Source organism: Lissotriton vulgaris, chromosome 4_1 (assembly GCF_964263255.1).
Source record: "Lissotriton vulgaris chromosome 4_1, aLisVul1.2, whole genome shotgun sequence".
NCBI classification, from domain to species: Eukaryota; Metazoa; Chordata; class Amphibia; order Caudata; family Salamandridae; genus Lissotriton; species Lissotriton vulgaris.
In genome coordinates this window covers 2012312834-2012339152 of record NC_141691.1, presented here as the reverse complement: position 1 = coordinate 2012339152, position 26319 = coordinate 2012312834, and the positions used below count along the sequence as shown (strand labels likewise).

At 42.3% G+C, this 26319-nt stretch overlaps 1 protein-coding gene across 1 annotated transcript in view; it reads left to right on the top strand.

The window, feature by feature from the left end:
- Positions 1-2788: 2788 nt before the first annotated feature.
- Positions 2789-26319, top strand: part of LOC147724873 (microtubule-actin cross-linking factor 1, isoforms 6/7-like) — a 540420-nt gene continuing 516889 nt past the window's right edge. Inside the window, exon 1 of the mRNA XM_086966403.1 lies at positions 2789-2864. Within this exon, the coding sequence (XP_086822529.1) occupies positions 2842-2864 (23 nt within the window). The 5' untranslated portion in view covers positions 2789-2841. The remainder of the gene's footprint in view (positions 2865-26319) is intronic.

The following is a 26319-nucleotide window of genomic DNA, read 5'->3' as shown; positions in this document are numbered from 1 at the left end:
TAAACCCAGATTAAGCATGGGCGGAAAATCCGTTACGCTCGCGGATTTTGCGGATTTTCGGGAAATCCGCAATCCGCGAGATTTGCGAATTTCCCGCAAAATCCGCAAATCCGCGAGCAGCGGATTTTGCTCGCGCTGCTCGCACTGTTCGCGTGAGTTCGCGCCCCGCGAATAAGTGCAAAATTGCAGAAATACGATCTTAGCAAAACTGAAAGTAACTACTTACCAGGTTCAAAAGTTCAGGCACATCATTAGTAGCCATTTCCTGTAGTGCTTCCTGAGGGGCCCCTCCAGAGTTCAGTTGCCAGTTGAAACTATTATGTGACCCTGCTCTGAACCTCAGAATAGTTACACATATGCCACAAAGGTCCTGAATTACAGCTAAGGGAGACAAGCAGGAGCCAGGCTGGAAGTTAAAATCCATTAATCAGCCCCTAATTCATTATTGTCAGTTGGGGCAGGGCAGGTGTTGTAACTAATTTTGCAACAATGAAAGCACTTAGCAAGTGCAAAAGATCACTAATCAGGGCGCACTAAGGAAGCAGGTGCCAGCTAAAAAAATATTCTGTGACACATTAATCAGCCCCAAATTAATTCAGGTCACTTGAGGCAGGGAAGGTGTGCTTTGCTTTGCCGAAAATAATGTACACTGGACAACCAGAGGGTGTGGTGAAGAAACAGAGGGTGGCATGGGTGGGCCAGAGGGTGGCATGAGTAGTCAGAGAGTGGCAGTGGTGACAGAGAGTGGCAGTGATGAAGAAGAGTGTCCCAAACAGGCTGGACACGTAGAAACAACAAGTTCGCAAAACTTGCGACCCGACAGGTAAGTTCGCAAATTGCGAAATTGTAAAAACCCTCGCGAACTGGCAGAAACACGGGCGAACACACAAAAAAAAAAATCCGCAAATTCGCGGGAATTCGCGGATTTTGCGGATTGCGAATCCGCAAATCCGCAAAATTCGCGGATTGCCAATCCGCAAAATCCGCTCATGCTTAACCCAGATCTGTTGACTGGGTGTGAGTGTTTCATTGGTTCAGACGCTCCGTCCATCACCACCCCCTTTTGGACCGCTCTCTTAAGACAGGAACAAGCTCTCCTCAGTTTTAGAAGGAAATTAAAAACATGGTTGTTTCAATGAGAAGCGGAGTTCCTGCAGCTCAATCTGTTCTGTTAAAAGGGTTAGGCCTGCGCCGGGACACTCGTCTGTGTAGCCGCGCGCTTTACAAATTCCCCCTATAACATAACATAACTTACCTTAATTCGATATTCTTAACCACTATATTCTTGCTGTCAATATTTCTGAACCACGATATTTCTGACTCGATATTTGTGCAACTCGAAATTTTAATCTCGATATTCAGTCTGCACACCTACAAAAACAGCTGAAAGGTAGTCAAAATACAAAGAAAATATTAGACAAAGGAAAATGCAAAGAACATGTTAGACAAAGGAACATGCAGAAAACAGTAATAAATATATCCACTTGATAGCTTTAGTACTGAACAAAATCTTTCAATTTCATGGGAATGTTCTTTTCTTGTGTACTCCTCCGGACTCCAACATTTGTCCTTCTTATGCTGAAAAACATACCCATCATTTGTTGTGCTTGCAGAAGGAACCATTCCATTTGTACTTGCCGATTCACCACCTATGTCATCTAATTCACCATCACTTGTTACTCTTGGACTACCACTGGGACTCGCAACTTCCTCACCTACATCACCAGTCTCCCCTGACCTCTTTTGCCTTCCTAGTATTTCCCTATCACCATCCATATTGTCAGAATTTTCATTTGCACCAAAATATGAGTCTCCATCCACCTCATCTTTTCATCAAAATCCCTTCACACAGAAATTCTTCTAACATTCTATATTTTACCACCCTCTCCTCTTACTGCTTTACTGAAAATGTCCATAACTTCCACCGGAACTTCCAACCTTCCTATTAAATACACCTTCATTTTCCCCTTAACAAATCACCAACATTCAACTTATACCCCACGGGTGATGCCTTGGGGCCCCGTTTACGCACTTTCATCTGATATCTCTCCACAAGATCCCAGATCTTAGAAAAGTTAATCGTAGCATCATAAGCATTTTTCCCTTTCAACCACCATGGCATCCACTTAGACCCTGACTTTCTACCCCATAAAATCTCAAACTGGGTCAACCCTCTAAAGGAGCTGGATGATGTCCTGTATGTCTTTCCTCCACAGTAAACCACGTCTTATGGCCAATTGATTCTCTTCTTTAACTACCCTGTTAAAGTGTTGTACTTGACTGTTGGCCTGAGGGTGATAATTTAATTATCTTTTGAGTAGATCTCCACACCTCTTAAAAAAATATCCATTTCTATGTTTACAAATTGAGGCCCCTTATCAGATATAAGTCCCCCACTTATTGCCTCAACTCAGAAAATTTCATCCAAAAACTGGCTTTAAGAATGAGTTTTTCTCCTTGCCATCAGTGATACCTTGAAAAGGTTTAAAGTCTGCTAAGGTAATAATTGTCACAGGTCAGAGGCCACCAAACACACAGTAATACTATGGTATGTAAAGTGTTATATACATACCAATACAATTCAGTACATCAGTAACCACAGTCTGAATCAATGTGCTGGAGCACTGGGGTCACACAATACCGCCCCAGAAGCGCATACTTCCGCCCAGCAGTGTTGTATGAAGTGGTTTTGTTCTGTTATGGATCTTTCTTGCAGGGTGGTGGGCAATTGGGTGATCTGTTTCAGAATATGGAGGTATTTTCAACTGTTTTCTTTGTTCTCCACAGAGTCTTCCTCATGGTGAGACCTCCATCTCAGGGAGAAACCAGGAGGTCCCGGCTATGGACCAGCAGGATACAGAAAGGTATGGATGTGTGCTTACAAGTTATAAAACAAACAAAGTAGAAGGCATGCTACTGGTGGCTTTTGCACAAGTAGGCTGAAACGGGGGACCTTTTCTATTTATTCGAAAAGCTCTAATGCATTTTTAGGCCTGACTTGACACAAATGCAAATACAGTGCCGCGTGTGTTCAAACTTCACAAGTGTGATACTGATGCAGTTCACATGATGCTCTGCTGACGCTACCCAGGTTCAAACTTCCTGGGCCAGTGAGGCGCTAGCAGGTCTATTTCACAATTGTGGCCAATGTTACAGAATTCACATATTTATAAATGTCCAATTGGGCACTCCGTTTCATCCCAATAGTCGGATGTATGACGTTACTACGCATACCGTCACAACGCGAGCTGTTACAACGTGTCTTTTACAACGCAAGTCGTGACAACGACTTGCGTTGGGGGCGTTGATCGAGAATAGTATAATTTACTATTCTAACACCAGTCCCCATGGACACTAGGGAAGGTGTTGGAATAGTAAATATACTATTCTTAATCCTGTAGCGCCCTCCAGCTCAAGTCGTGGTTACGACTTGCGTTGTAAAGGACGCGTCGTAACAGCACTGCGTTGAAACATCCGCGGTGTAAAGGATGTTTCCCCCCTAGACCCCCACACCTGCACTGGCAACAGTCTTACTTATTCTCCCCGCAGTTAGTAAAGCTTCTCCTCCCCACCACCAGCCTATCCTTGCACTGCACTGCAGTAACTCGAGGTCACATGGTTGTTTCTTCCCCATGTTAACTGTTGTGGGTTATTTTTTGCAATGTTTTAAACACATTACCTGTCCTTAATACTAAAAATACATGTATATACGAAAATGATGATGCAGTATGCACTTCATTTATAATGTATACTGTAACAGCTCTACAGTGTACCAATAGGATGTATTGTGCTGATGTAAGAAACTAATGTATGTACATTATAGGGCATATTAACAAGAACCTCATTAAAATGATCGCCGTTTCAGCGGCAGGAAACTGCCGCTAAAACAGCGATCATTTTAACGATGTTCTTGCCTATATGCCCCAATGTTTTTTTTTAAATAACTTTTAAATAACTTTATTTACATTTATAAGTTATTTCACACTTTTGACATCTTCCAGAAAACAAGTGCTAATGTGGTATACCCACCCCCTTTCTACTTTTTCCTTCCTTTTTTGTTTTTTATTGTTTTACATGTGCACAACAACATCCCACTTAATACATTAATACATTTCCACTTTGTTCCTCATATAACTGTCTTCAACATCATATGCCATTGTAACCTTCAAAACTGCCCCCCAGCCTTCCCACCCTTCTCTCCCTTCGTGTCCTTGTGTCAGTGTTAGCCCAGTCCAATTATATCTAGGGGGAGTCTATTATTCTTTTAATGATTTTGCATCTCATTTGTCAATCTCCTTTTTTCTATATATACTCTAGAGCACCACACATATCCCCATATTACACTTTTTGAGTTGTCTCAGGCGTCCGAGGGCCCCCTCAGATCTATTATCATAGCCGTCCATGCCCTAAGATCATCAAGTTTGTTATCTCTCTCGATCTGTTTCATGCAAACCTTCTCCGTGGTTGCCCATCCGCACACATCCTTCAGCTCTCGGGGTGTGGGGCTTGAACATGCTATGGCAATTCGTTGTTTTCTAATACTAGCCTCAAAAGTATAAACTTTCTGCTTAGTTTCTTGTTTTTCGGTCTCGCCTACGCAGCATGCAAGTGCTGCTTAGGAGGGACCTATTGCCATCGCACTGTACTTTTTGGAAACAAGTGCATGTTTTGCACTGTTTCCAATGAGTACTCGTGCATGCAGAGCGTTTGCCTTGCGGGAGCGTGCAGTGGCGCCATCTGTTTGTAATTATAGTGCCTGCAGCTGCTCGCTCCCTCAAAGCAAACGCTCTACATGCACGAGTACTGTTTCACTTTCGCGGACGCGGGCCGCGCTTGTCTTTTTCTGTTTACTATGAGGGTGAAACCGACCACATGATGGCACTGTTGGTCTACAGAAATGTACAAGATCTGCAAATAACTTGTAATGATGTGCCTTTATTCTTTCACTTTTGAGTGCCTACTGATCAATGTTGTGTTTTCGAAATTTTAGTGGATTTACCTCAGAGGCGCGAATTACTGAAGCCCAGATCAACTGAAATGTACTGCATTCCATGTAATATAGAACATTATGTATACATTGATATGCTAAGCCTATTTAAAGTGTTGAAATCTAGTTAAAATGTGTTAGTTTGGTTTCATTATTTACTTGGAACAGTGATCTGTGATGCGGTATCACGCTATGGTTTAGATTGGCGACGTGTCTGGTGAGTAGACTAGATGTAATCCTAATTTTTGATTTTAGATCTAGCGTTAGCCCAGAACACTTCATTTTAGTGAAATTATTACACAGCAGTGCTTGTTACTATTTCCGTAAGAAGAGTGCTTTTTTCTTCACTAATAACTGTGACACCATTTGATAAATCTGCACGAAACTCACCCAAAAAAAAGTTCATCCAACTCTGTTCCATCATGGAAAGATTTTTGTGCCGACCCCTCAACTGTGGCCAGGAAATAAAGGGAGGGGTGGGAAGCTGCCAAAACTATATCCCATGTTAATTCCCTTAGGAAACATTGTTTTTCGATACAGGAAAAAACTGAATGAAATTACACCAAGTTTGGCAGAAAGTAAGAACTTTACTCATAAAGCACGCTTTTCGTTATTTGGTGTAAATCTGTGCAATCATTTTTTAGAAATTTGGATTTAAAGATGTTCTTGAGTTGGGTAGATGGGGTTAAAAAGGTAGGCATATCTGGGCAGTTAGTCCCACTAGACCCATTCTTTTTAAATTAAATAGCCTTTGATTGTCCGGGGTAGATGTTCTCCCCTCTGCCATTTTAGTACCACAGGAAAAAGTAGTCTGATTAGCTGGCCACAACTCTGAAGAAAATGTTGTAGCATCCATTACAGGACTCAGAGACTTTGTCTGTGTGCCCTGAAAAAGTTTCTCTCTGGCACTTGTGGTGGGAACCCAGAGGGATTCTCCCGTGCCCATTTCCTTATAGCCTGAGGGCAAAATTTAAAAAAAAGAAAAATGTGTGCTGAACATACCACGGTTCTCCAGTGCAGCCCTCCATTGTGAGGTAAGACAGTACTGCAGCATGAGCCATTGGTCAAGTTGCAGCCCTTCAGCCCCACAGAACTACAGTACCGTGCAAGGGGGTGCTGGCTGCCTGCAGTGGTGCTAGGCATAGGACCTGGTGTTTGGGTGTGCGCAGAAGGTGGCAAACTCCCCGCTGCACACAACCAAAGCGGGTCTAGTGAAGTCCTTAATAGGGTAATTCCATTAATGTGAAATAGAAAAGTGTACTGTGTTAAATTACTTCAAGTCCTCAAACCCTACAGGATGCTGTCACAATGACTGGATGGTGAGATAGGTGATGTCATCAAGAATTTTATTTGTGATGTCACCAGAGATGTCATCAATGATGCCATTTAATATTTCATGAGTGCTGTAAAATGTGATGTCATAAGCAGTGCTTGGCAGAGGTTCAAGTTGTATTTAGCTCACTAAACTATAACTTGTGAATTTCAGTGGTTTATAAACATACATTTTTAACTTATTCCATCACCTAAATATGTCACCTTGGGTTTTTTCAGTGGCTTTCAAGTTTTTCTTTTTCTTTTTTTAACATAAACTCAAATCCTTATAATATTATTCTTATAATAGCACTTTCAGCTTTTGGTTTAGTCATTAAATTTCTGTATTTTGTTTAACGAAAGCAAAGATTTTATTACTGTACCTAATTATAATGTTATGTATAATGCTTATTTACCTAGCCCTCTTCATCTATTGGTCAGTCATTCATATTTAGGTCGAGCCTAATGCAGCGCGTTGCTCTGCTCTATGGGAGGCTTCTTGTAAGCACTTCCAACTCCCAGAGCTTTTCCCCGTGTTTTTTTGTTTACGCCCACGCATTTGATTGGCCATTTGCGTAAGGCTTTCACAAAAGAAAGTACGCAAATGGCCAAAGGCATGGATATGTCCCGCTTCATCTTTAAATGTTCTCTCCCATAGCCTATGTGTTTCTGGAGCGAGCGCAGTGTTTAGCCGCACGCAGTGGGCCCGCTGCACGGCAGGCTGCATTCCAGTATCAGGTTACTTTCGCCGCCACTGTGACAGAAGCCAAACATAGCACACCTCCGCCATTCCTCTTTCCCCTCAGCCGATCCCTATGTTTACGAACAGTTGTTATCACTTCCTTATATCCCCTCTGCCTCTCTTCTCTTCCGCCAGCCCTTGTAGTACACTCCTTTGCAAGGGGGCTTAATTTCAGCCACAATATGGCTGAATGCACATCGCAAAATTCTACTAAAACATGACAGTTTACACAACACACAAATTTAAATTGTGGTCTGTAACTTCCTGTTCATGTTATCCACCGTATAATGCATACTGTATACACTGAACTGTACAACGCTCCAAAGCCCACTGGGTCAGTATCGCGCTTTTATAAAACAAAGTTAAAATAAGTAACTAAAACATACATCACCTTTCATTGCAAAATTCGACAATGAAGCATAGAATAGGTTCGCTGTTAAGGACTCCTAGTCCCCTCCAGGATAACCATTTGCCCCTCGACACTGATGCACACTTTAAATTGCATGCAATCAGGGGCGGATTGGCAATGCGGGCATTCGGGCATCGGCCGAAGGGCCGGTGTCTCAGTGCCCTCTGTGGGCCGGTTTTTTCTCCCCGTCCCAGTCCACAGAGAGTGGACTGGGACAGGGGAGAAAAAAACTGCCCACAGAGGGCACGGAGACAGACAATGAAAGCAGCCTCGCTGTGGGGCCCTACAGCAATCATCAGCTGTGGCCTCTCCTTCACCCCTGCCCTGCCAAGAAATCACGCTGAGGGTGGGGTCGGGAGGGCTGATTGTTTGCAAGAATCGGCCTCCCTGGGGGGCAGGTTTTGCTCAGACCTTTGAGCTATTTTCACCTCGGCCCCCTGGGGCCCACGCAGCCCAGCCACAGTGTTAGTCTCTTAACACCTCACCCAAGGCCCTTCACATTCATGGCATAGCAGGCGAGGAAGGATGGTTCTGGCTGTGGGGGCCAGGTGATAATTGGAACTCGCACCATCTTCACCTCAGCCTCCCCCTGGCTACAGTGGATGGCCCTTCAGCTGTGTTTTGTGCTCCCCTGCCAGGACATTGCCCTGAGGCCTGGTGGGATGGGGAGGGCTGATTAATTTACTAATTGCAGGGGCCTTACCTCTGTTCATGTGCTCCTCAGCTGAAGGTCTGGGGAGGGCTAAGTAGGTTAGTAATAGCGGGGGCTTCGCTGCTATTCAGGTGCTCCTGCGCTGGAGGGCTCGAATAATTTTGACAGAAAGAGGCCTTGTTGTTTTTTTTATTTGCTCAGCATGTAGGTCATTGTCAGCTTGGCCCTGTGTCCTGCACAAGAACAGTATCCTCCTACTTTCATTCCTTGTCTGTGCAAATGGTGTTTGATTTTTCTTATGCAACTAACAACCATTGACAAAGCCAATAGTCCTGGCTGCTTGTAGGTGTAATGTTACTTGTTTTACATATCTGGATGCAATGACAGAAGCACCGTAATACCAGTCGGGAGCAGGGGCCCCGACTGGTATTACAAAAGGGCACGCCCCTTGAATGTGGGGCACGCCCCTTAAATGTGAGCCACGCCCCTTAAATGTGGGCCACTTTTTCGTCATTGCCCGTGCCAAATTGTGATCCCAATCCGACCCTGCATGCAATTACATCACTGCCTTCTAAATGCGTTTGTGTTTCTACTGCGGCCAATAGAAGATCCCAAAGGCGAGACCTATTGGCTAAGCCAACGCTTGTTGAGAGTAGGTAGCACCCCTAGTAACACAATGTGGACCTCCCTGGTTACCTCCCATCCCATGACGTCTTTTAATTTCCTTATTATTTCCTCCCAATATGCGTTTAACTCTGGGCATGTCCCCGCCATGCGTATAAATTCTGCCTCCAGTTCTTTACAGCCTGGCCATTCACTGGAGCGGTCCGTGTACATTTTGCTTAGTGTTTTGGGGCTGAGGAAGGTCTGACGTATATAGTTATATTGAATAAATTTTAAACTTGTATTCAAATTCACTCTCCTAACCCCCTCGTGAATTCTTACCTATTCCTGCTCCGTCAGGTGATCTCCCACCATTTCATCCCATCTTGCCTGCACAGGAAGGACCCCACTCGGAGGGTCGTCCCGGATTGCCCGGTATAAGTGAGAAATGAATAGCCTTACTTGGGCCCTATAAAGTATTACTTGCAGTACTTTGGTGGTAGGGGGTTCCTCTGGAAAGAATGTCACACCTCCCTGCCCACCCGGTCAATCTTTCCATACTGCACAAATTGCCCTCTACCCAATTCAAAGGTGGTCTTTGTGGCTTCCCGAGTTATGAATTGACCACTGTCATATAGGTCCCTCATTGTTAGGCAGGCTCCTTCCTTTCATCTCTGTACTGTCATAGAGTCTGCTAATTTAAAAGAAGGGCTGTACTGCCCATAGCGGCATGTCCATGACGTGGGGTGTGCACCACGCTACCGTCCTTATTGAAGTCTCCCATACCTTCGCCACATGTTATATTGTGTAGGGGTAAGTAGAAGTGACCCTCACGCTGAGCATCAGAAGTTTCAATAGAAACCTTTCCCAGTTCCTACTAGCAAAAAACAGATTTTCCCAATTATCGTATTCGTCCAACCAATGGATCGCTTGCTGAAGCTGAGAGGCCATGTAGTAACATTCAATACAGGGTACTTCCAATACCCCACGATTCCATGCTCTCAGCATTGTTGCAAGATGAACACGTTTAGCTTGGTACCCCAAAGAAGGTCAGTTAGTAACCCATTCAGTATTTTAAAAAAATGACAGGGAATTTTATCCAATCGATCACATTCCAATGGCTAGTCCCCAGTACTGTGGTCTATTCCTTGCCACTTCCAACCTAGAGAACACTGGGGATACCTCCCTTCCTCTGTGATCTCTGCCGCTCTGTCACCCAGTGGTTCTCAACCCTCGCTCAGGGATAGTTATTTCTTCCACTGGGCTTCTTCTCCGCCTCTAGGGATAATATCTGTTCAAGCCCGTGGGCTTGCTGCTGTTCAGGTGCAGGGACTAATCACCTTGTTCCATCATGGCTGGCTCTCTTAACTCCTCGACTACCATTGTTAGTGCCGTTGGCCTACACCACCGGGATCAATTATTTTGCAACCTCTACTTTCCGCAGCCAGAGTCTAATGTTTTTTCTGGAGCTTCCGTCCCGCGGCCACCGAATGTACTATCTTCCTTTACTCATCCCTTTGTGAGGTGCAACAGTATAATCTGTTAACACTGAAAAGCAGGCCCTTTCAAAAAGATCTACCAACCAATCATGAGGAAATGTGCATTTAAGAAGACAGTGACTTCAAAGAAGCGACAATCACAATGAATCCTAGGATACTTGTAGGAGAAACAATGGGCGAATAAAAACATCCAACCACTAGTTATTGGATCTTTTATACTTGGGCCACACATTAGAGTTAAAGTACTGCAATGACCTCCACCAACATGTTCTTCTGTTACGAGCTGAGATTCTCATATTGTTGCGAAAAGGTGTAATAAAGGAAGTCCCCAATTATTACCATAGAAATGTAGATTCTATGCTTGCTTTTTCCTAAAAAAGACAATCTGAAGAATGGAGACCAAGTTTGAAAATTAGGCAATCTGAACAAGTTTCTAAAAAATTAATAATTTAGCATGGTCACTTTTCAAGAAGTCCTCCAATTGCTTCAACAAAATTACATGACATCCCTAGATTTGCAGGATGCGAATTTTAACATTCCAATGAATCGAATAACTGCAAGTATTTTTGATAACGTGTCTGATCTGCAGATTAGTTCAAGGTGTTAGACTCAAGTCAGCTCGAGAATATTCACAAAGTGTAAAGCTCCCATAGCAGATCAGCTAAGAAAACAAGGCCATCAAATGTGTTCATACATAGACGACTTTGTAATACCTTCCTAATTAGACATTCTACTCTCTCTCTTTCAACACAGAGATCTTGTGTTGCACTAGATCTAATATTTCTCCTAGAAACTATATCTCTTTTGAAGGAGTTGAGCAAGATTTATTTTCATTTAAAGTGAACTCTAATTCGTTGAAGAGTCGCAAGCAGTCTCTTGTTGAGTTCTTTGTGACTTTGTGTGATGTTAAAAGGTGCCTTAACTTCTATAATGACAGAACTAATGGGCTTATTTACAAGCCTCTTGAGCCACTGGGGCGTCACTTTTAATATGGGATAAAGTGACGTACTAGCGGCACAAGGTACTTGTAAATAAGATCCTAAATCTTTCTGACAATTTGATCAGTTATTGGTGTCCTATGGATATCTGTGGAGAGGACAATCTCCGTCAAAACAAGGGATAGCTTTTTAGGTATCTGCGCTAAATATATTGCCATAATAAAACGAAATATCCGCTCCAAGAAAATGTTAAAAGAAAGTCCACAAGGAAGGTATCTGCCTCTACAGCCTTATTCGTTCGAGTTCCATTAGTGTAGATTCGCAGAACAGCCACATCAAAGAACAGACACCTTTACTCATTATTATTGTCTAGAGCTGACAGATATCAGGGATACAGCAGTGGGCAAGCAGTGCTGTGTTGACTCTTTAATCAAGGTGAGCCCTTCTTTCTCCTTTGTTTTTCCCACCCACTTCTATTATCTGTATAAGTTATGAATAACTGCTTGCTACCAAGATTCAAGGATGCGAATCTATGAAAGATCCAGTACTGTAGAGAGAAATGTACTTACCTGTAAGTGTATTTCTCCAGTATTGGTATCTTTCAGTCACGTAGAACCCACCCTCTTCCTAATATCACGCTCACCTACGTTCCATTAAATTTGCAAACACTTGTGCTACAAAATCTTAGCGTGGTGACCCAGGGGGTGGAAGGGTGAAGAGTCTGTTGTATGCTAATTTGGCCGAGCGTCAGATACATTTAAAATAAGATGAGTAGGCTACTTCTGTAACTGTATCAAGTTTTAAGCATATGTTTCACATTGTACTGCTCTCTATGTGTATTGTGGGTCTCCTGTCTTGTTGACGGGGATTGTATTGTATTGTATTGTATTGTAATTGCATTTATATAGCGCTTACTACCACTGATGAGGCGTCGAAGCGCTTTGTCGGCGGGTAGCACGCTACTCCGGGACCCACAGAGGATTAGTGTTAAATTAGTATAGTGAAACATGCAAGTACATTTTAAGTGGTGGATAGGTTAGTCAGTTATTTGGATTTGGAATGACAGCAGAAGGATAGAGAAGGATAGAGTAGGACAAAAGTTTGTATTTATTTATCGCTCGCTTGTTGACGCATGCTATTCAGAAAGCCTATGAAGGATTAGTGGTGAATTAATATGGTGAAATATGAGGTAATTTCAGTGGTGGATAATAGTCAGTTACTTGGAGTGAGAAGGATAGCAGAGGGATAAAAGGGGAAGAAAGATTAGCATTCATATAGCACTTGTTACCCCTGATGGGTGTTGAAACACTTTTTTGGCGAGTAGCACGCCACTCCGGAACCCATAAAGGATTAGTGTTGAAAATTAGTATTGTATAAATATGAAGTAATTTGAGTAGTAGATATGTTATTCAGTTATTTGGGCAGTATATTAGTATAGTTGAATATGGAATTTAAGAAGTGAACATGTTTGTCTGGTAATTTTAATAGAAAAGGGATAGTGGAGGGATAAAAGAGTGAAGGATATATATATATTTTTTTTAAGTCAACTGATGGACGGATCATTATATATTTGTTAGTGATAAAGGGTGGACTGTTAGGTGTAATTACAGCAGGGAGAGTGTGTCTGAGTGGGATGTAGTTATATATGGTGTTGATTGGCGTGTTAGTAATGAGTGTATTGGTTAGTGGTATAGAATAGAATTGTGTACTGTTTGTGGGTGATGGTGGATATGTGTGGTAGTTGGGATAGTAGGGTGTGTAGATGTGGTTTGGTTGGGTTGGTGGTGCATGCTGGTACATTAATCTGTGCATAGTGTTGTGCGTGGTGTATGCTTGGTGTGAGTGTGTTGCTCTGTTTGTGGTTGTGGATGGTGTGAGCTGGGTATTGTTAAATGAGAAAAAGGGCAGCATTTCTGGCCCTAGTCCCGACCAGTCTCGAACAGGCTCAAACAGGCAACTACCCTTGTCCTCTCCACCCTTAACAGGCTCAAACAGGCAACTACCCTTGTCCTCTCTACCCTTAACAGGCTCAAACAGGCAACTACCCTTGTCCTCTCCACCCTTAGCCTCGACGCCCGGTTTGAGACGCCCTAAGCCTGGCCTTTTTTGTAGCCCTAGTAATCAGGTGACCCCTTCAGCCAATGGGAACCCTAGCCCTAACACTATCCAATCACAACACTAGCCCTAACATCTCGAACCAATAGGAGACCAGGACCGTGCAGCCAATCTTAACCCTAGTCCAAGCACCCAATCAGTTAAAAAACCCTGATCTCTACGTCCAATAAAGGCCTTAGCCCTACCACTAGTCCCAACCCAAGTCCAAGCAGCCAATGGTACAGGTAGCCCTAGTCCCTACTTCCAATAGAAAGCCTAACCCTACTCTTAGTCCCATAACTGGTCCAACAACCAATCACACCAGAAGCCCTAAATAGCTACTTCCAATTAAAGGTCTAACCCTAGCCCTAGTCCCACCCTACTCCCAACAACCAATAACATAGGAAGCCCTAGTCCCTACTTCCAATAGAAATCCTAACCCTAGCCCTAGTCCCAACCCTGCAATGATTGAATCACAGACCGAGAAACCAATCAGAACCCTCAAATACCCAACCAATGAGGACATTAACCCTAACCCAATAGAAACACCAGATACAACCACCAATCAGTGTACACATGTGCCAACCACTAGCACACCATATAAGGTCCCAGCAACCTCAGACCTCAACCTAATTTGCTGCAGTTCAGGAAATCTCTAAGAACACTCCTGTTCATAGATGCCCTAAGCTCTACTTAGTGCCATGTTTTCATGCATCTGTTCCTCCGTTTGCTTAGCTTTCTTCTGTCAAAAGCGCCTTGAGACCTGACGGTGATTTGGCGCTATACAAGCTGTAGTAAACATAGACAAGGTTTGCTGGCCAGAGAGTTGGAAGCTGCTTGCTCCTGTTCAGAATCTCCTAGGAGACAGACAGGCTCAATCCACAACTTTGGACTTCAGCAGATAAAGGCTTCACTAACTCGAAATCTAACAATACTGTTTGAATAAAGCTTTACTCCCCCAGCTGGCCAAAAAACGAAGTGCACAGGCCCCAGTAAATACAGTTTAAACAGCTCACAGAAGCACCCTCTGATGTAGAAAATCCCTGTTGCTGGGGGGGAGGCAGGTGGGCTGGCCTCACTGGCTTGTGAACACAAAATGGTGGCTGGGGATGCACTGTTTGAGCACACAGGCCTAAGCACAGAGCAAAGGAGCAATTTGGAGGGAAAACAGATTTGTCACCAAGGAATGAGAGGGACAAACTACAGAGGTTGGACTGCAAATCCCTCAATTCAACACACTAAATGAAGGCAATCATGGGCAGGGAAAACTACACATTTAAAACACAACACAGGTGATAAAATATGCAATTACAGGCAGGCTAAAACTACAATTTTTAACTGTAACAACCACAGGCATAGACAGTAAACACAGAAAGTGAAAATCGTTTTTTAAACAACTTTTTGTCTTGGGAAGAGACCGCACTAGTCTGTCTCCTTACCACTTCCTGGATTCTGCTCACTGCAATCTGGAGGAGAATGATTTGGGGTGCACCCAGCAAGGCCTTAAGGGGCCTGGGCAGGTGTGAGAGGAGGGCTCAGACTTGCCTGGTAGCTGAATAGCCAATGGCCTGCTGGCCTGGGGGTGGGGTCTGGACAGCTGCTTGCTCCTGTTCAGAATCTCCTAGGATACAGACAGGCTCAATCCACAACTTTGGACTTCAGCAGGTAAAGGCTTCACTAACTCGAAATCTAACAATACTGTTTGAATAAAGCTTAACTCCCCCTGCTGGCCAAAAAACGAAGTGCACAGGCCCCAGTAGATACAGTTAAAAAAGTCATTGAGGGGTAAAGGTAGTTGGAGGAGACTCAAAAAGTGTTTTACTGCTTATAACACTAATATGTTAGAGGAACTTGCATGATATTGGGTTAACAGTTACCATAGTAACCCTGGTGCTGGCCTCTATCTCGATTCCTCCTTATCCTTCAGAGGCAAAGTTCAATGAGAGTTCAAAAAAGTATTTCTTTGCCAATAACTTTGTTGACGTATGATGAATTCGGATGACATTTGGCAGTCAGCTAGCACGTGCATCTCGTTTCATGCAGACCTGCCAGTATAAGGGAGAAAAGTTAAACAAGAGAGGATTTTAAGAGCTTTGATTTGTCAATACTTGGAGAAGTGTGGCTCAAGTGGTTGGAGCGGCAGACCCTGATGCAGAGGTCTGGCCCGGACCAGGGTTCAATTCCCCGCCTCGGCGGGTCTTGGGCTCAAATCTCCCCGGACCTGACAATTCTCGCCTCGGTGCCTATTCCAATCATGGATTCCTACTCTGTAACTCTGGGCAATAGCTTGCTTAATCTCCACGACGGCCCCTCGCAGCGGGATGCCTGGCTTTCACCCTGGGGATGCCCAGTAATGGGTTATCTCACAGGGGAATACCAGGACGGGTTCCCAAAGCAAGTGCTTAGAAACCGGTCAGTGATACAGCGCTGTATAAATTAACTACATTTACATTTACATTTACATTTGGTGCCACTTGGCAAACCTGCAGGACATTTGGCAGATGGCTTCCACGTTAAGCCCATTGCAAGCATGTGATGGTTTAGCAGATCTGTCCAAGGGGAAGATTAAATGCTGATTATAAAAGCTTGATTTGCTACTAACTTTGTCACTGTTTGACAAATCTGCATTACAATTGGCAGACAGTTAAGCCTATTGTTAGAATCTCACATTTAGTGCAAATCGGTCACCACTTTAAGCCCAGTGCTAGAACCTAATGTTTAGTGCACATCCAAGACATGGAAAAGGGATCCATACCTGTAATGCTGTTTGATAGATTTGTGTGAAAATTGAGATGCCAGGACTATTTAAACCTGCAAATTATCTTTCAAGTTTCATGCAGATTTTCTAACCTGTGCCAAAGTTATTAGCAGATTACTTTTTTCATCCCAACTCTTTAACTTTGCAGCGGGCCAGGCCCTGCGCCTGCAGGCAGCCCTACATGGCCAAAGGTGATGCACAGCTGGTTTGTGTGGAATGAAGCTTGGTAAAGTAGATGGATGTAGGCTAGGATTTGCAGCCAGAGGCCACTGCTTATGACTGAAGGCTGGTTTGGGCAAGATGGGGGAATCCGCAGTACATGGCCATGGGCCACCTGGTAAATGTTTTGGGTGGTAATTGACCAACCAGAGGGCCTGAATAGAAGCTAGGCCCTGCGTCCAGATGTATCTGAACTTAGTCAATGGCAGTGTGCAACTAGATTTGGTGGGACAGGGTTGGGCATAGGTCGTAGCCACTGGTCAGGCCCTTTGCTAAAAGGGCACATGCACCTGATCCTGATTTGAGTTGCGGGGCGGAAAGGCTTATGGCCTAGCTCAAGACTAGGCCATCCGCCAGACCATGTTGCATATGGCAAACGGCCATGCATATCTAGTTCGGGGGGGATGGGATTGGGTTAAGTATAACACTTTAAGAAAGTTACTGAAAAGCATCATTAAAGGAAAGTTATGGTTCTGTACTCGCAAGACAAAACCAGTGTTTAAAAACACATAGAAATGGAGTTTGCCAGTTATTATCAGCACAAACACCATTCAACCCTAATGCACTGCTCATGACCTGATACTTGATGTCACAGATGATGCCATAAATGGCTTAATCAATGACATTTGAAAATCACACAACACTTTACCACCCACCGACATCATCGAAGACATCCGTATGGATGGCCAAGACAGTGAAATAGCACACCAAGAGAAACTGAGCAACAAGAGACAGCTTCTCTAGGCCCTGCACTTTTCATGTCACCAGGCACTACACCAGGGGTCTCCAAACCGGTCCTGGAGGGCCGGATCCATGCCAGATTTTTGGGATATCCCTATTGAGATACATGTAGTAATTTTAAAAATCTGGCATGGATCCGGCCCTCCAGGACCTGTTTGGAGACCCCTGCACTACACTAAAGGGAAAATATTTATTGAACTGGAAGTCATTATAGCTGACCTGGACTAAAAATGTGAAGTGTTTTTCAACTTTCTGCTGGGCCAGAGGGCAAGTGATGCAGGTATGAGTCTATTTTGCTGATGTTGGATGGGCCTGGCTCCACCTGGGGTGTGGGCGCAGGGCTTGGCTGACGGTTGTGCCCTGCTCTCAACCCCCTCTGTGTACAGCTAAAAGCCATGTGCAGAAGTGATGTCCATATGACTCCTCATTGCAGGCTCTGCATTCATTCCCCACTGTGCCTGGCCATGCAGGGGTTATGTCCACACAGAGGCTGGATGGAGGGTTGACTCTAGGTCCGGTGATTGTAAATAGAATGATCTTGTTTACCTTTCATAAATAGAACGTTGAATAAACAATGGACAAAGCTGTGCGGAGTGGCCCGGAGCAGTCAATATCGTGACAAAACCCATGTTTCCTTGGGATCTGTGAAATATTTTACAGAGGTTGTTTGATAGAATATCGAGAAAAACAATATTGTGACACCAGAACTTAGTGTCAACAATATTGTCTACGAAAATATTGAGTCAAAAATAGTGTGTAACAAAATATTTTCAAAAAGGTAAGTATATCAAAATATTTATACTATATTAATTTCTTAAAAATACAAAGACACAAAATAATTATATCATTGGAAACTTAATCCTTTTAATTAGGGAGGCAAATTAAACACACAGACATATATATATATAATATAAAAAAACAATAATTGAACAATTAAAAAAAAATAACTTAAAAGTAAAAATTAGCAACCATTTATATGGGAAAAACAAATGCAAAACTCAATTAAAAAAACTGAAATGAATGTAAAAAATTGTTTCATTCCTGAGAACTAAATATTTAAATAAAATATATACATTTTAAAAAATATACACACATAATTAAACATTTTACAAATCACATAAACATTTAACATTTTTTAAATTAAAATTAACAAACATTAACAAAACCGTATATCACACTTAAAAAAAATAACAACAAAAAGAAATTAAAATGTAAAAAAAACAAGAACTTTTTTTAAATAAACATGAATATTATGAAAAAAATATATAATAAAAAACAATCTAAAATGAATAACAATAAAGGAGTCAGATTTACTACTCTAACTCCAATTTAGCTAAAGTTAGGGAAATTGTAGGACTTTGGCGGGTTAGATTTACTAGCGCCACTCCAACTTAAGCAAACCCAAGGAAATTCTTGGACATTGGAGGGGTTAGATTTACTATTCCCACACCAAAGTAAGCATAAACAAGGAAAGTGTTGGACTTTGGAAAGGTTAGATTTAGAATCTGCACTCCAATGTAAGCATAATCAGGGAAAGTATAGGATTTTAGAAGGGTTCGGTTTACTATTCTCATTCCAACATATGTAACAGTAGGGAAGTGTTGGACTTTAAGGGGTAGAATGTACTATTCTTTCCCCAACGTGAGCAAAACCAGGGAAAATATTGGATTTTGATAGGGTTAGTTTTACTATTCACATTCCAACTGAAACATAATCAGGGAAAGTGTTGGACTTTGGAAGGGTTACATTTACTATTCCCACTTCAACTTAAGCACCAGTAGGGAAAGTGCTGGACTTTGGAGGGGTTACATTTATTATTCTCACTCTAATTTGGGAAACAGTAGAGAAAGTGTTGGACTTTGGAGGGGTTAGATTTGCTATTTACACTCCATTCTAAGCAACAGCAGGGAAAGTGTTGGACTTTGGAGGATTCAAATTTACTATTCTCACTCAAACTTAAACCAAAAGTTAGTAAAGTATATGACTTTGAGGGATTAGGTTTTTCACTCACTCTCCAGCTTAAGCAAAATACGGGAAAATGTTGGACTTTGGAGGGGTACTCCAGCCTAAACAACAGGAGAGAAATTGTTGGACTTTGGAGGGATTATATTCACTATTCCCAATACAATCTTAGCAACAGTAGGGCCAATATTGGAATTTGAAGGGGTTACTTGTACCATCTCAAATTCAATCTGAGCAACGGTAGGGAAAGTGGTGGACTTTAGAGGGGTTAGGTTTACTATTCTCAATTCCATGTAAGCAAAAACATGGAAAGTTTTGGAGTTTGGAGAGGAATTACTGTTCCTATTGCAATCTAAGCAACAGTTATGAAAGTGGTGGACTTTAGAGGAGTTAGGTTCACTGTTCCCACTCAGGGTAAGTGCTGAAATTTAGAGGGGTTAGATATACCGTTCCAATTCCTGATCATTAGTTTTTAATTCTTAAATGCCTAATAGCAAAAAACATTAAAACATGTTTAAAACATCAAATATGTGCATTATAAATAAATAAAATGAAATGCAATGTAAAATAATAGAATAATATTTAATAATACACAAATAAGAACAATCATAATAATAATAACAATTATATATATATATATATATATATATATATATATATATATATATATATATATATATATATATATATATATATATATATATATATATATATACCTACTATTTCCCTTGGGGGGAAAAAAAACGAGGCCTGCTTTATTTGAAACTAGGGGCCAAATCCCAGGGGCAATGTATTTAATTGTAATGGGGGCCCCCAAGCCCCGGGGATCGCCACCCCCGGGGCTTTAATTTTACATATTCGCGGGCTCATGGCCCCCCACATCCCCGGGGACCGCCAACCCCGGGGCTTTAACATTATGTATGCGGGGGCCTCACGGCCCCCTGCAGCCCCAGGGACCGCAGCCCCCGGGGCTTCTTTTTAAAAAAATGTAATTAAAAAACCTGTGTGGGGGGGCTCAAGCCCCCCCACATGCCCCGGGCGTTAAATTGGGGGGTCTGTGATGGACCCCCTAGCCCCGGGGACCACCACCCCTTGGGGCGTTTAATGTTGGGAGGGGGGCCACGCGGCCTCCCTCCCGGAGACTTGTGGTGGCCCTGGGGCCCTGGGGCCCTGCTCCTGCAGTGTCCCGGGGTGCCCACCCCCAGGACACTGTAATTTGCTATGGTAGGGCCCAGGACACTGTAATTTGCTATGGTAGGGCGGTAGCCTCGCGGCTCCCACCATGCCATAGCAAACTGCTTTGGTTTATATAACTGTTGGTTAATGAGTGGATGTGTATGTAGATGTTGGAATTACTGAATAGGTTGTTGTAAATGGTATTGGTATCTCCAGTTTTTTGGAAAATGTTGGTTTCTATTTTTGAATGTGTGTATCAAAGGTTATATTACGGTGAGAGGAGGTCTGCCACTCTTTCACAAGGATGATATCATCAGTGATGTCATTTCAGATGTCATCAGTGATGTCATGAGTGACGTCACTGACCATGTCATGAGTAATGTAATATGTGACGTCATCAGCAGTCCATTGCGGGCGCGCAAGTTATAGTTAGCTGAACTAACTATAACGGGGGAATTTCAATGGTTTTGTATGAGTGAAATGTCCAGCTAACTATAACATGTGTGAAACCTGTTTTTTTCAGTGAATTTCTAAGGTTTAAATGCTCATTCCTAACTATAACATGGCTGAAACATATGTTTTTTCAGTGAATATATATATATATATATATATATATATATATATATATATATATATATATATATATATATATATATATATATATTCACTGAAAAAACCATAGGTTATAGACCATATATAGTTAGGAATTTGCATTTATAAAACCTTGAAAATTCACTGAAAAAACCATAGGTTATAGACCATATATAGTTAGGGATTAGCATTTACAAAACCTTATTTTATTCGCACAAAACCATTGAAATTCCATATATAGTTAGTTGCACTAACTATATATCGCGGACCCGCAATCCACTGCTAATGATGTCACATATTACATCATTCATGACATGGTCAGTGACATCACTGATGACATCACTGATGACATCTCAAATGACATCACTGATGACATCACTGATGACAACACCCAGTGACTGTATGTTTCTGTAAAGTTAAAATATGTCTTACATATTGAAGAATGAGTGGATGTATAAGTGTCTGGATGAAGGATTTAGTAGGTGCATGACTGACTGTATGAGAGAATGATTAAATGTGTCTCACTGAGTGCATGGGTTAGTGACTAAAGTGTCTTAATTTGGCAATCATTATATATGTTGTTCTGTAAACTGCTGCATGGTTGCCCAAGTATTTGTATGGGAGACTGAGTATGTGTGTGGGTGGCTGGGAGGTGTATGACTCTGTGCATAGATGTGTGAGCAGTTGATTCCCTAGTTGTATGGGTTCAAAAGTGCATGTAGAAACAGCTGTATGGACAGTTGACTGTGTGCATGAGTGTATTGGTGAGTGAATGGATATCTCAGCGCTACATGTCATAGTAAGTACATATGTAAAACACAGTCCATGTGAGAGTTGACATATATAAATAACTGTGCATGAGAGCCAGTGAATGTGAGAGTGGCTGTATGGATCATTGTGAACTTGTATCAGGGATTGTATAAGAGAGTAAATATGTGTTAGTATATGTTTGAATAAGTAAGGTGTGTATAACTGTATAGTTGAGGAAATGGAGGTGTGATTGATTCTTTGCATGACTGACTAGGTGTGTGAGTAACTCCATGGATGTGTGACAGTCTGTGAGTGTCTGTTTACACTGAGTGTATCTAAGGTTATATTACAGTCTGAAGATGTTCATTGTATTATCACATAAATGATATCATCAGTGATGTGATCAATAATGTCAAATGAGATGTCAGTGATGTCATTTGAGATGTCATCAGTGATGTCATCAGTGATGTCATTTGAGATGTCATCAGTGATGTCATCAGTGATGTCACTGACCATGTCATGAATGATGTAATATGTGACATCATTAGCAGTGGATTGCGGGTCCGCGATATATAGTTAGTGCAACTAACTATATATGGAATTTCAATGGTTTTGTGCGAATAAAATAAGGTTTTGTAAATGCTAATCCCTAACTATATATGGTCTATAACCTATGGTTTTTTCAGTGAATTTTCAAGGTTTTATAAATGCAAATTCCTAACTATATATGGTCTATAACCTATGGTTTTTTCAGTGAATTTCATTGGTTTTTTAAAAGCTAATATCTATAGCTGTAAAATATATTCTTTATTACGTGACGTATCACGTAGCCCGTGAGACGCCTCATGATGCATCGCATAACCGTGACGTATCGTCTCTGCAGCGCAAACAAAACCGCAATCGCAATTTTTTTTTCTTTTGCCCCGCGGGGAACTTTAATAGCCCCCTCATCAATCCTAGGGGTTCAGGAGGAGTCTACCTTACCCCTGTCCTTCATTTACACCTTTTTTTTTTCCACCTCTTGTCTCTCGATCCCACAGAGAGACAAGATGGCGGCCGCTCCAGACTGTTTACAATGTTAACAGCTAATCAGCTTCACCTCAGACTCCCGTTACACTGCCGGTTAGCTTCCCGGTTAGCTGCCCGGTTCGCGTACCAAGACGCGTCTCTACGGCGAAAAAAATCGGAATTTTTTTTTTTTTTGGGCCCCGCGTCGCTCTATAATATCCCCCTCATCAATCCTAGGGGGTCAGAAGGGGTCTACCTTGCCCCCTTTCCTTCATTTCCCCCTTTGTTTTGGCCTCCTCTTGTCTCTCGATCCTACCGAGAGACAAGATGGCGGCCGCTCCGGACTGTTTAGAATGTTGACAGACACCGGAGAGCCAATCAGCTTCGCATCGCAAAGTTCCGTTACGCGAAAAGTACGCGAACCGGAGCGCTGCCCGGAGCGCTGTTACAGATATATATCTTTTTTTGAACGTTAATTTCTCAAAATCCACTGAAGCACATATATTGAGACCTAGCAAAGGCACATCAGGCTAACAGTCCCTACAATTTTGCCAAGTTTCATGCAAATCCATTCAGCCGTTCGAGCTAAAAGTGAGGCCAACCGCCCTATGGAAAAATGAATGGGAAAAACGCGTTTTGGGACCCCCCTATTTTCTCGGCCCCCCCTTGACGACCCCCCCCCAAATTTTCAAGGGCTGCTCAGAAACAAAATGTGCCATTTTCCTGAAAATGTCAGCCAATTCCGTCCACAAACGCCAAAGTTATTAGACATAGAATTTTCAAAAGTTCCATAGAGAAAAAAATCCTAATTATATATACCTACTGGCTATCGCCAGTAGGTAATATATATATCTATCTATATATCTATATATATATATATATATATATAGATATATAGATAGATATATATATATAGATATATAGATATATAGATAGATATATATATATATAGATATAAATATATATCAAAACAAAACCCTTTCAGGCATAGGGTGACACATAGATTATGCAAGAAAGAAGCAGAGAACTATGGGTAGTTCTCAAGTTTAGGTGGAAAGCAGCTCCTGTATATAGTACCCTCAACACCAGTGATACTCTAAATTTGCTCACCTCAAATGTCTGCTTTTCTATTAAAGTCTTTAAGCACAGGATTAGCACAGTGCCAGCCACGCCGAGATAGAAAGGGGCAAATTATTTCGCCATTTCTACAGCAAAGTCTTTAAGCGTTAGTATTAGTACAGTGCTATCCATGCCGAGCTATAAAATGGCCAAAGCCTTTTACCATCCCAGGGACAATATTACAGCTTTGGAGTGGTAAAATACCATCCAAGCCAACCTGAAATGAAGAAAAGCAACCCCTGACACATGTTTCACTCTCATTAGAGCTCTTCAGAGAGGTAAAGCTTTGTCCAGACACAAGTGAGCACCCAGTATAAGTCAAAACAAAACCCTTTCAGGCATAGAATGATGCATACATTATGCAAAAAAGAAGCAGAGAACTCTGGATAGTTCTCAAATTTGGGTAGAAAGCTGCTCCTGTATGGAGCACCCTCAACACCAGTGGTACTCTAAATTTGCGAGCGAAACCGACCGGTTTCGATTGTTGGTCGGAATTGTTTCCGACCGAGTCGGGCGGATGGGTTCCGACACGGTCTAGGGCAATCTGACTGTCGATCGGAGGCTTTCCAACCGACATTGTAATCAGGTCCTAAGTTAAAGCAAACAATATTATATGCAACAATATTTTTTTCAAATATTATACACTTACCTTAGATATTCTGTCCCTCTACAGTTTTGACTCAACAATATTTTTGAAATGGTATTGCAGCACCACAATATTTTTGAAGTGACACTTTGGTCTTTCACCTTCATCGGAATCCATAAAATAGTTTCTATGCTTCATAGGTTTAACCCACACTTTAAAGGAGGCTGGTGCGTTGGCCTTCCATCACACAAGGCAACAAATCAAGTACAGAACCTTCTTAGGGGCCGATTCCGATCTCGGTTGGAAAGCACTCCGACCGAGCCGGATCCGGGGTGTTTTCCGACCGATCCAACCTCCTGCAGTCCGAGTGAGTACGATGCGGCTGTATGCTGTCAGACTCTGTTCGGTCGGACTCCCATAGAAGTCAATGGGAGCCGATCATATGACGCATACATGGGCTCCCATTGACTGAAGGGGTATGTTGTGGACAAGTGCGCCCCCTACAGTGGGTATGTGTTGGTGCCATCCGCACCATACATGCCTGTATTGGGGAGACCCATGGGTCTCCCCCTGTGTCCGAGTCGTAAGGCTGCATAGCATGGGGTCCGATGCGGACCCTAAAACCCCAACTCCAGGAGCTATTGCGAGCCTGAAGCTCCGACTCAATCCGGCTGTCAGAATCGAGCATCGTACGGGCTCGGTCGTAATTCGCCTCCATTGCGCGCCATGGTTAGCTTACGGCCTAGACGTACTGAGCGGTTCAGACCCGGAAACGATTCGGACAGAGATTTCACGCTTGTTCGCATCGTACTTCGACGTTCGCACCCGTTTACGAACCGGATGGAAATTCAGCCTCCGAATCCGATCCGCTAATGCTGAACCCAATTCGGTGCCCTTCCGACCGAGATCGGAATCGGCCCCTTAGTGTAGTGAGCGTGTAACATGAGTACCATGCTCAATTACACTTTGTTTCCATGGTTTCACGTCTTACGAGGTTGTCCAGTTGTGATGTTGGTTTCAGTAAAGTTAACACCTATCCATTGGGCTGAATCTGCCAACCTACTTCATGCAAATCAAGTCAGCAAATAACAATAATGTATTACTTTCTGTTACATTGCATAGGATCAACCAACGCAATTTTGACCGTTCTGCTAGTCTGCACTGAAGTTATGAACCATACAACTGTACATTCTATGATCTTTATATGGCAAAGCCCCTGTTTCTCCAGAATTAGATATTTCATACATTCACATGCTTAAATCTTCCCCGTCATTGAGCAGGGAGTCCCATGGTAACATCTCAATGGAATGTATATGTTAATATGTTCTGCAACAAAGACTGTTTAGTAGCCTAGACACGTCATTCGAAAAGAACCCGACTTCAACCAATCAGAGACAATCAGACTGAAAATCACACCCTGAAAGGCCATCATCCTTCAAATGTCTATTTCACATCATGTGTTAAAGGAGTCCCCTAAGCTCTATCCATTTCCTCACAGATAAGTGACTTTCCTTTCAACTTCAGCTTTTGATATGCAGTGAAGATTGCTGCACATTTCACTGTGATTACCATCTAAAATCAGACAATGTCTGATATCTAAAAAAGCTCTCTTCAGGCCTTGGGGCACTTGTTACAAGAAAATACACTCCGAAGTCCCACATAAAGAATGTATTTATTGTCTCTACCTTAATCATAAAGCTAAGAATTGCAAAATATTATGTATTTTCTCAAGTAAATCCTTAAAAAGAGAGAGAGAGAAGGAAGACCTCAAATAAAAAAATATGAGCATTATAAATAAATACAGGTAAACGTCATAGGAAAATCATTTCTTTCATAATACAAAAACAATTTAACAAATATAAAACACAATAAATACATTTAAAATAAGAAGACTCGAATGACTACTCAAGAATGCCTATAGACCAACATAAAACTTTACATTCTAAGGAGAGATCCTGAATCTTTATGTGTCATCTGCTTAAGAGACAACCGAAATGCCACACTCCTGCACAATAGTGGCAAGCTGTTGCATGTATATGTTAAATAGCGTAAGGCTGAGTGACGATTCTTGTGGCACACAACATTTAATTGACAGGCTGTCAGAGAAGCAGTCTTTTTCCAACACTTGGTAGGATCAGTCTTCAAAAAAAGAGATAAGCCAGTCCATCGCTTTA